This window comes from Dipodomys merriami, unplaced genomic scaffold, assembly GCF_024711535.1.
Source record: "Dipodomys merriami isolate MVZ:Mamm:240054 unplaced genomic scaffold, mDipMer1.0.p SCAF_129, whole genome shotgun sequence".
NCBI classification, from domain to species: domain Eukaryota; kingdom Metazoa; phylum Chordata; class Mammalia; order Rodentia; family Heteromyidae; genus Dipodomys; species Dipodomys merriami.
The window spans coordinates 2,453,227-2,465,213 of NW_027202593.1; the positions used below are offsets into that span (position 1 = coordinate 2,453,227).

The window sequence follows — 11,987 nt, forward strand, 5'->3', positions numbered from 1 at the left end:
ATAAAGAAAAGAATACTGAAATCAATCCAAAAGACTGTCTCTAACCATACCTTTATTTCTAATATTAATTCTGGCCCCCTCCGCCTTTGTAATCTGTGTCCTTTATGAGTTCTTCATCTTGCTAGTCAACTGTCTTCCTCATGAAACCCACTGTTCCATCCTCTATGGCTACGTTTGCCCTCATCAGAACAGATTTCCTACAGCTCATTTCTGCAGTTTCCTGCTTCCTTCTGCTCAAAGAGATGGGTAGATGGCCCCATTCAATAGTCTGAGGATACAGATAGAACAAATGTGGGGTGGGGAGGAGGTCCCCTTGTGCAGCCTCTCTGTCTGCCTCTGCCTGCCACTTCCCCCTCTCTTCCTACTTCCTAGCTGCTGTAGGGTGAGCAACTTTTCTCTACTACCTCTTTTCTTTTACCATGGCCTCAAGCAATGAAGCCAACATGATGGACCTTACCCTTTAAAACCATGAGCCCAAAGAAATCCTTCCTCCCTGAAGTTGCTCTCTTGTATTTTGCCACAGCAACACACCACCTGGCAGTGTGTTGGTATAAGCCTGAATTCACCAACCAGACTGCATTCACCACAACTGATGAATGTCTGAAAACTTTATGGTTTTCTTCAGAAGAAAATTATTTCATACACTTACAAGAATTTATGAATAGGAAAATCTAACAACATTGCAAGAGAAAACTAACTTGGAGACACGTTTCCTAGAATGTTCAATTCAATAATAAACAATGTGGTTAGTCAACAATGACAGATTATGATTGTGAAATCAAGTCTATCTAAGGAAAAAAATCAACTTGTGACACACTTCATGGTGAGTTTCCTTTTCTGTTATTAATTAAATGTTAATGCAAACTGATTCATGCCACGTCTCACTATTTTCTAAATTCTGTACACACAGAAACAGGCTTCAACTGAAAGAGGAATGAAGAGCCATTGGCCTTTGTTTTTGGTTCTTATAACATTTTCTTCTGCGTTTCCTGCAGACTTGGAGGTTGAGAATGAGGGAGACAAGCAGCTGGCTCAGGTACTGTCTTAATAAATCTTGTTAGCAAATAATGATTTTCATTGTATTACCTTTCTCAGATCCTAGAAAGATGGCAAATTCCAGCAAGAGTCCCAGACTTTCTTGTGAGAAGGAATCACTTTCTGTTTGTCTAAAGACATCAGAGACTGTGGGAAAGCGGGGATGCAAGAAAAACAGGGAACAGAATCTACTAAAACTTTTTTTTTAATGGTCACAAGTGTAACAGTATTTAGTGAGTGGAGGAAGGGTCAGACCTACAAAGAGTAGAGATCTCTGTAATCATAATTGAAGACATCCAGAAGGATCCAATGTACAATATGGACAGCGTGTTTGTGTGTGTGTGTGTGTGTGTGTGTGTGTGTGTGTGTGTGTGTGTGTGTGTGTGTGTGTGTGTGTTTGCACACTGCTTTGGAAATTCCTCTTAAAAGTCAGTGCAGTTAATTGGTAGTATTTGTTAAATAAAATAAATATGAAAAACAGATAATAAGCTATCTCTTCCAGAATTTGCCCTAAAAATTCTAAGTGTAAGAAATAGCAAAAGTATGTCAGATGTGTTGACATTAAATAGGTAGATGTTTCATTCTGTTCTGTGGAAGTTCGGAGTTTTAAAGGCTGTGTGATTTGGCTAATTCTGGTCACTCACAAATCAACTGATTCTTGAACCGGTAAGATCAGGATGACTCCTTTCTTTCCTCTTTCTGTTTTTCCTTTCTTCTTTCCCCTCACTATTCATTTCCTTCTTTCCCTCCCTATTGCCAAAATATGTATATATGTGTATATATGAATATGGACTTATATTTACATATATATCAAGCTATCTTATTTTATCCTGAGATGGAGATTCGCTCTCCTAGAGTCTGTGTTTCTTTTTGTCTTTTTGGTCAGGCATATCTCAACCAGTTCTACTCTCTTGAAATAGAAGGGAGTCATCTCATTCAAAGCAAGAATAGAAGCCTCCTAGATGGCAAAATTCAGGAAATGCAAGCATTTTTCGGATTGACAGTGACGGGGAAACTGGACTCAAACACTCTTGAAATCATGAAGGCACCCAGGTGCGGGGTGCCCGACGTGGGGCAGTATGGCTACACTCTGCCTGGGTGGCAAAAGCATCACCTCACATACAGGTAACGCTTCTACCAAAGGAACAGAGTATCACCTCCAGGACATGAGAGTTTATGCCACTGACAGTCCCCGTGTATGCATGTGCAATTGTGCGTGTGTGATTTCATAGATTTCCTACATTCTATCCTCACTACACACCTGTGAAGCATGCTCTGATGGAACTCCCCCCCTTATGTGCAGAGAAACAAAATCAAAAGGTGATTTCCCATAGCCACGGTTACATGGGAGACTGACTTCAGTCACTAGGCTCTGCTATTCCCTGTGGAAGCTCAGGCTCAGGAGCACCACCAGCGAGCAGGACAAGCCTGAAGGCAGGATGAAGATGTGCAGTGGGACTAGGAAAGCACTGGAATGCAGGCAGCTCAGGTTAGAACTGTCCCATCTTTGGTAGGTCCAAGTATGGAAGATGGGGTTGGGTGTCTTGAGGAAGGGGAGGTTAAGTTTCTGCTAGAACGTAGATGACCTATGACACCTGCCTGGAAAACAAGAAGCAGGAATGTTTACCACCACTGTGGAGACTTTTTTCCCTGAGACTTAGGACTTGAGATCAAAATGGATGGGACTTATCTAGGAAGGAAACACAAGCAAGAGAAAAAAAATCCGTAAATTCTTTGTAGCTCTTATGACTCAACTCAGGATACATGCACACCTTTGAGTACACAGCCACTTGAGAAACTAAAGCTCAGCTGTTTAAAAAGACATGTAATATATTTACATACAGTCAGGATGTGTTCTTAAGAAAATTCTTCAACTGCTTTGAATCTGCTTTGTAAGAGCAGTAACACTGCCTGATTCACCGGGAAGACAAAAGACTTGACTTGCATACCACATAATAAAGTGATAGCAAATGAAGTGCTGTGCCAATGTCATGTTATATGAAAATTGCTTCAGTGAGGTGATCTGCAAATGTGAGATAATGATGCAATACCAAATGTTATTGGAGTCCATGATTGGTAAGGTACAAATTATTGCTTTTAGCAGGTATGTGCACACATATATAGATTACCAGCCATTGCCATCTACATTCTCATTTTCTTTTTTTTTTCTCCTGGGGCTTGAACTTAGGGCCTGAGCACTGTCCCTGAGCTTCTTTTGCTCAAGACTAGCACTCTATCACTTGAGCCACAGTGCCACTTTCAGCCTTTTCTATTTATGAGGTACTGAGGAATCAAACCCAGGGCTTCATGCAAGCTAGGCAAGCACTCTACCACAGAGTCACCTTCCCAGCCCCTCCTCATTCTCTTTTTCAGAATAATGAACTACACTCCAGACATGGCACGTGCCGACGTGGATGAAGCCATCCACAAAGCTTTAGCAGTGTGGAGCAAAGTCACTCCACTGACATTCACCAAGGTCTCCAGGGGCATTGCAGACATCATGGTTGCCTTTAGGACCCGAGGTAGGGCTTCCAACAGAGAAACATGTGCTAATTTTCATCTCAGGAGGTTTTTGGAGGAGGCTGATCTTTGTCCTCGTGAATTGTGTCTCAGTCCATGGCTGGTGCCCTCGGTACTTCGATGGCCCCCTGGGAGTGCTTGGCCACGCCTTTCCTCCTGGTCTGGGGCTGGGTGGTGACACTCACTTTGATGAGGATGAGAAGTGGACAACCACAGATGAGGCAGGTGAGTCTAAGAGTCTTCATAAGAAATTTGTATTATTCCACAGAATAACTGCCACAGGTAGCTTTGTAGCTAATTGCCTTTTACCTCCAAATTTCTTAATTTCTCCAAGTTTTCTATATTCCAAGATGGCATTACTAGAAGTGTCGAATAGCTACTTGAACAACTGCATGGTCCACACAATATCTGTACAATGTCCTCACAAATTTGCTAGTCCTGGTGTGACATCAGCTTTTTTCATCTATTCATGTGCTTACTCATAGGTCCACAATACTTGAGGGCCCACTTTGTGCCTATCACTAGGGCCTGTCTTCCCTTATCCCAGGAAAGTACAAGTTGTAGGTGTCTGGTGGGCAGGGAGGCTTCATTAAACAGTCTTGACCAAATGACTGTACAACACAAGTTAATGGCACACAAAAATCTGTTCTTCCATGTATAGTGAGGCTGACAGAGAGATCCTGACTAGCCAAGCTATGAGGAGCAAGGCAGTATGGGATTGGTCCCTGCCATCACCTCATGAGTTAGCATCACAAGCAGACAAGACAACAAAGGGAGATTAAACCACATCTGCTGTGCATCTTCTGCTTAGACATAAGGCACTTCTTAATGGCTGTGCTCAGACAGTTACAAGGATATAGTGTAGAACTTGCCAAAATCAGGATTAGAGAGGCAGAGATCAAAGATGGCACTATCTTTCCATCTTATAAAATGAATATGACCCATATTGCTCTAAGTCCTGCCAAAGGGGATGTATGAGATAAATTATTAATAAGCGTTTCTGGACCCAAGTTGGCAGGGCTTGCCTGAAGGACAGGGAACAAATACAACCCTCAACCAAGTTCTGGGTAGCAGCCCAAACAGCAGTTCTGAGTCACCTTTTGACCACTTTGTTACATTTCCTCTGAGTAGAAGGAAGCCAGAGAAGGAATACACTGGCAGAAGGAATGGAAGAAAGAACATAAGAAGTGTAGTAATGCAATAAAACTCTGTAGCAATAGAAAAATAAAATATAAGGCTGGGGAAAGACAAGGATCAGATCCTGGTGGCTATGGGAATCTACAGACTATGGAGAACCTCTGAAGAATATCAGCATGTATAAAATATTCACATATTGCTTTTTTTTTTGTCAGTTGTGGGGCTTGAACTCTGGGCCTGGGCACTGTCCCTGAGCTCTTCAGCTCAAGGCAAGTACTCTATCACTTGAGCCACAGTGCCACTTCTGGTTTTCTGGCGGTTAACTGGAGATAAGAGTCTCACAGATGTTCCTGCCTGGGCTGACTTTGAACTGGGATCCTCAGACCTCAGCCTCCTGAGTAGCTAGGATAACAGGCGTGAGCCACTGGCACGGGATTTCATAATTTTTTAACAATACTATTTATTTCTGAGTCAGTGCTTACAAGTCATTTACCTATGGTGGGTTAAATTTCTCCATAATATGACTATTACTAATTATTAGTTATTAGACCTGAAATATTTCCCAGATAAATGATGGCACATATATGTTATTACAATCAACTTTTGTACAAAGACTTTCATTTCCCTCAGCTACTTTCTGTCTTACAGGAAACCATTCTCTCTTGCATGGTCACATTCTCTCTCTCTCTCTCTCTCTCTCTCTCTCTCTCTCTCTCTCTCTCTCTCTCTCTCTCTCTCTGTGTGTGTGTGTGTGTGTGTGTGTGTGTGTGTGTGTGTGCGCATGCGTGTATGTGTGTGTCTTCTGTCTCTCTGTCTCTCTCTCTTTTCTCTCCCTCCCTCTCTGATGATGAGTAAGCCCAGGGCCTTGACCATTCTAGACAAATAGCAAGCACTCTACCATTGAGAAACATTCCCAACAGCCATTCTCCTTTTGATCAACTCATTCCTCATGTTTTCTTTTTTTTAAAAAAATTAAGGTTTCAACTTGTTCCTTGTGGCTGCTCATGAATTTGGTCATTCACTGGGACTCTCTCACTCCAATGATCAAACAGCTTTGATGTTCCCGAACTATGTCTCCCTGGACCCTAACAGATATCCACTTTCTCAGGATGATATCAATGGAATCCAATCCATCTACGGTGAGGAAAGTGATAAGCCTGAAGGTATGACAACTAAATAGGAAGCTTTTGAGAAAGGATATTGAGAAAGTTGCTCCGTGAAATTATTATCATGAGGCAATTATTTGCTTAGGTGAAATCTGTATGTAGACATATTTCCTCATGCCTTCTTAATGTGCTGTGGTATTTTCTTTTCACATCAAAGGAGGTCTACCCCAGGCAACCTCCAAGCCAAGGGCACCCACCATACCCCATGCCTGCGACCCTGACCTGACCTTTGATGCTATTACTACCTTGCGCAGAGAAGTCATGTTCTTTAAAGGCAGGTAAACCTATTCCCTTAACACTCAACCACCTATGGAGAGTTTTCTATCCAAGGAATTTGGGAACTGCCCATGCACATGCCCCTTACTTAACATGTTACGACTGCGTATGCTGTTGTTTTGCCACCTGCATATATCTTAGACCCTGTTTGAAATTTTTGTTTTGAAATGTTTTAGAGTAACTTTTTGAATGATCATAAGAATGTGAAGTATATTTTCAGTGACTTTTTGGCAACATAAAGTGCTGTTCTCTGTAGTGTTGCTTAAACCACCCTATGCTTGATATCAGAAGCTTATCGAGATTCTTTTCATGAATTTTGTTAACAAGTTCAGATCATAATGACATCTTGACATTGCAGTAGTTTTTCCATGAAAATCAGAAATAACTAAAAGCAAGTCCTCTTTCCTCAGAGCCTAAATCTAGACCAGCATAGCACACCACCTGCCATTTCTTAATGTTTCATCAGTGAAATAGTAACTGTAACAGGAAGTTTACCATATTCGCTCACTTCATTCACTATTTATAACTTATTGGGTTTAATTGCCATCTACATTGTATATCAATTATGTTCATAACTGTTTTCAGAGTCCCATGACCATTTTCAGAGACAAATGTCAGGACATACATCATTTGACTAGGATCTGGGGGAGGGGGCAGGCAGGGAGAATATGTGAAATGGGACTCCTTTCAGCAGGACTGTCCACCACTGTACAGGTTATCACACAGGCTTACTTGGAAATGGAAATGGAAGACAGAGTCTTCTCAGCTATCACTTACAGATTCACAGTTTTATAGGCAGAAGGAAATTCTGAGCAACTATTTTGGCATGCCAATGACAACATTTCTTCATTCCAGGAAACATCAGCATCAAACATTCCTCCTAGGTTGCTTGGTATTGGCTTAGCATGTTGGATGTCGCTACACAGATGAGATCATTGAGCACTCAAGACCTATTTTTATAAGATTTCCATGGATAGGGGCTGGGAAGGTGGCTCAGTGGTAGAGTGCTTGCCTTGCATGCCTGAGGCCCTGGGTTCTATTCCTCAGCAACACATAAGCAAAAAGAAAGAAGCCAGAAGTGGCGCTGTGGCTCAAGTGGTAGAGCGCTAGCCTTGAGCTGAAGAGCTGAGGGACAGTGCCCAGGCCCAGAGTTCAGGCCCCACAACCGGACCCAAAAAAAAAAAAAGATTTCCATGGATAGTTTGCCACTCTAAGCATGCCACAGGGTGCACACAAAGACACGTCCTCCTGACCTTGGTAGTCCAAAGGATAAAACTGAATTCGCAACCATCTAAACTCTGAGGAGAAAGCTGAATCTCTAAAGTATTTGAAGACACTACCAACTGACTGCAGGAAAAACAAGCCTGCAGTTGTAACCTTCTCTGTGTAGATACACAGACTGCATATATAACATAGGTCTGTGATGCAGACGTACAGAATGTGTATATAACGTAGGTCCGTGATGCAGACATACAGACTGCATATGTAACGTAGGTCTGTGATGTAGATGTTCTGACTACATACGTAACATAGGTTTCGTTTGTTGAACACAGGCACTTGTGGAGGATCTATTATGATATTGCTGATGTTGAATTTGAACCAATTGCATCATTTTGGCCATTTCTGCCAGCTGATCTGCAAGCAGCATATGAGAACCCCAATGATAAGATTCTGGTTTTTAAAGGTAAATTTGCCTATCAGGACTCTCCCCCTGTACATAGAGGCCTGGTCTTTTGGGGTAAGGAATATAATTTTCATGTATGAGCCAAATGGACAGGGCTTCTGCCCACATCTTAGATTTTTGTCAAAAAGAACTATTAATCCAGATAACTACTAATCCAGATGCCGGTGTTGGCCCAAGCCTATAATCCTAGCTACTGAGGAGGCTAAGATCTGAAGACAGCAGTTCAAAGTCAGCCTGGGCAGGAAAGTCTGTGAGTCTTTTACCTCCAATAACTGACTCAGGAAAAAGTCAAAAGTGGTGATGTAGCTCAAGTGGTAGAGCTTTAGCTTTGAGCAAAAGAGCCAGAGACAGCACCTGGGCCAAGATCAAGCCTAGGATTGGAACAAAAAAGAACAACAACAAAAAAAGCAACTATCATGGGGTTCTCTGTGGCTGTGATCATAAGAGAAACCTGTATAATAAAAACTTCAAAAACTCCTCTTTTTTACCCAGTAATGATAATCTCCCTCTCTTTTATAGGGTTATATAATTTTTTAAATACAACTAAATTTAATTGTTTTAATATACTTTGAAAGCCATTTTATTGATAAATATTTTCATTAGAACTGTTAGTATAGTGTTTAATAGACATGGTAAAATCTGACAAATTGACTTGGTCCAGAACTTTGAACAGAATTTTCTTGTTACCTATCCCATGACTAACAAAAAAGGGGGGTTATATAACGTTTAAAAATAAAAATAAGAGCTGTTATGAATTTCAAACAACAAATAATTTTTATGTGTGCCCTTTATAATGTTTTAGATAGGCTTATAACAAGTTATTTCATTGTTTGCATGAAATTCAAATATAACTGCTTCCTTTATTTCAGCAGCCTTACTTTTATTTGGATTTCATTAGATTATGAGCCTTTGAGAATATACGAGCCTGAAATTTAGAAAGTGTCCAAACATACTTAATTATTTTGACAGCCAATTAAAAGTGATCACGAAAGTGAAGCTGGTTGAAGAGAGTATGCTTATGAGTCACTACTGTTATGTTTCTTTGTGTAACAGTGCTCATAGAGGCAGCTGGAGAAAAGGGGAAGGACAAATGGAGGCCCAGAATGACTAAACACCGAGGCTGAGAGGAACTAGGCATCTAGCTATCTTTAAACTCCTTGCAGGGTTGGTTTTCCTCTCCCTAGGACATATTGATCAGAAGATAATCACTTTTGCTTCTTTCCAGATGAAAACTTCTGGATGATCAGTGAGTATGCTGTCCTGCCAGATTATCCCAAATCTATCTACAGCCTTGGTTTTCCAAGACACGTGAAGAAAATCGATGCAGCTGTCTGTGACCAGAACACAAAGAAAACCTACTTCTTTGTGGGCATCTGGTGCTGGAGGTACGTTAGCAGACAACTGACCCCTTTATTTAATCGTGGTGAAGTATCCACAAGAGTACCTCTGCCACACAGAACAAAGTAAAACAACCCTGTGGTTTTCTTCAAGGTGAACTGTGTTGAAGGCAATCTCTGGAGAGTGACATTTACTAAACTGAAAGATGTTTCAGTCAGCCCAATCATCTTTCTTTGGAATAAAAGATAAAGATATGAGATGAAATAATAAATAAAAATAATAAATCTAGTGCCAGACAAACTGACAACGATGAGAATCTAGGAAAGCTAGTTCCACAGCTCGTTTAACAATTTGTCAGAATAGTTCCAGCCTGACAAACAACAGGGTCTTTTCCCCTGACTACTTGTCGTTGTTGTTGTTAACATACTCTAAGTGACTCAACTGAACATAATCTTCCTCATAGTTTTGTTACTGATCCTAATCAATTCCCTTTGCCAGTGTTATCCTCCTCCCCATGTCCCTACTTGATTCTAAGTTGGGAAGTAAAAGAATGAAGCTCCTCAGAACAGAAATTCACTGGAAACCTTTCACATTCATGCATGCAGATATGATGAGATGACCCAAAGAATGGACAGGGGGTACCCACAGAGAGTGGTGAGACACTTTCCAGGAATCAGTCTCCGCGTGGATGCTGCTTTCCAGCATAAAGGTAAGCGCTGGTGTCTGCACTTTGAGGGTGCTTGGGAGATTGTACTGACTGTACAAGAAGGTGGCACACAATCTTCAACATCTTTATTTCAGTGTAATCTTAGTAGATTAATACAGCAATAGCAATGATGCTCAAATTTATCTATATATGTATGTATATTTATCAATTGTAGATATATTATATATATATATATATATATATATATATATATATATATATATATATATAAAGAGTTACCAAACTTTAATGTACGTAGCTTGGTGTTCACATGTGAAAACTACAAATTTCAAGTATCAAGGAAATAGGATTGTAGATGGAACCCAGGAGAACCTCAGGCAATTTATCACACACAGTCTAACTACTATATTTTCTAAGATAACTAGATCATACAGTTACCAAGTATACAATGTGTCTATGTAATTCTACAAGTGTCTTTGCCCTTCATAGTGTCATTTTTATTCTCTTTTCATAAAAATATATGGCCCCATTACACAGTCATAGAAGATGATTAATCATGCTTCTCCATCTCCAGAATTCTTCTATTTCTTTCGGGGATCAAAGCAATTTGAATATGACATAAAGTCAAGAAACATCACCCGAGTGATGAGAACCAATTCCTGGTTCAAGTGCAAAGAACCATTAAATTCATCATTTGACTTTGGAATCGAGGAAAAAGCACATTCCGGAGGCATAAGGATATTATGTCATAAAAAATTAAGCTTTCTTATTTTCAGTATTGTTCATCTGTTGAAACAAATTTATAGCTCTCAATAAATTCATATAGCTAAAATAAACCTCAAGAATTCTTTTAATCTGAACTCTGCCTCCAAGGAAAATAGAATCACTGTTTAATATGGAGCTGTTAGTCCTACTTCTAAACATCTATTGGTAAAAATTTGACAACCATTTTGAGCTACCTGGTTCTTTTAACCAGAAGTTATTAAGTGTAAACAAAATTTCTGGTCCAGACGCTGGTGGCTCACACCTGTAACCCTACCAACTCAGGAGACTGAGATCTGAGGATCATGGTTCAAAGCCATCCCAGTCAGGAAAGTCTATAAGAATCACCAGAATATTGGAAGTGAAGCTGGGACTCAAAGTGGTAGAGTGCCTTGAATGAAAGAGCTCAGGGACATCTTCCAGGTCCTGAGTTCAAGCCCCATGCCCAACAAAGAAAAAAGTCTGACTATGTTTTAAGCCCACTTTATGCTTTGTGGATCTAAGAAAATAGGATGTGTCTTAAAACTAAATATTAAGATATTTATTAAACAAATCATTAGCATTCCATTTTGTCTGTCTCTTTGAGGTTTGAGAGACCCAATAAAATGCATTTCTCATCCCTATACATGCTGTGAATTCACCGATCAAGTAAGTTATTTCCCACAAAGAAGGGCAAGAACCTGCATACATGCAGGGTATTTAACACTTGGGGAAAGAAATGTTACTCCTGCCCTCTCAACATTGTTCTCAAACATTTAACCATTCCTTCTTTATAGATTGTTGAATGGATCAGCCGTGTGTTGTGGTAGAGAGAAATTAGTTGTAACTTAGCTAATTTTTCCTGAACAAATGAAAGAATGGAGTGTCCATTCACTAGGGTAATAAAGATTAGGAGGAGAAAATTCAAAATAGGAAATCGAAATGCCCCATAGGGACATAAATAAATGTTTTCTCTACTAAGAAAAGCCTGAGGTTAGAAAAATAAACTAGAGAGTGGTCATTGTATAGCAACATGGGACTGAAACAGACTGCCCATGTGGTGACCCAGAGAGAAACATGCAGAAATTGAAAACTAAGCCCCGATCGTTAATTAATAGATTGAACGTTGTACAGCGTTGTTTCTACAATTCATCTTGTGGGCGTGGTATTGTTCTTTCTATGGGACGTCCATTCTTCATGCTGTGGGTCACTGGGCTCCCTACTGTACCCTGCATGACTTACTAGAATTCTGCAAACTTCTGATGGATGCTGCAACCAGAGCGTGAGCATATCTTGGCAAGTCACAGGGGATGGGAAACTAGTCTTAACATCCCAGCTTTAAACACATTAGCACACTCAAAAGAACAGAAAATGATTCATGTCAACAGTGCCAGCTGTGATTTCACTTTGTAGTTTTATATTT

General features: G+C 40.3%; 1 protein-coding gene across 1 annotated transcript; it reads left to right on the top strand.

The window, feature by feature from the left end:
• Positions 1-934: 934 nt before the first annotated feature.
• LOC138824429 (matrix metalloproteinase-27-like) lies at positions 935-10,639 on the top strand. The gene is made up of 10 exons (XM_070018276.1): positions 935-1,036; positions 1,922-2,160; positions 3,409-3,557; positions 3,649-3,780; positions 5,670-5,831; positions 6,016-6,136; positions 7,688-7,818; positions 9,044-9,203; positions 9,762-9,865; positions 10,398-10,639. The coding sequence occupies exons 1-10, from the start codon at positions 935-937 to the stop codon at positions 10,637-10,639; spliced, it is 1,542 nt and encodes a 513-aa protein (XP_069874377.1).
• The last annotated feature ends 1,348 nt before the right edge of the window (positions 10,640-11,987 follow it).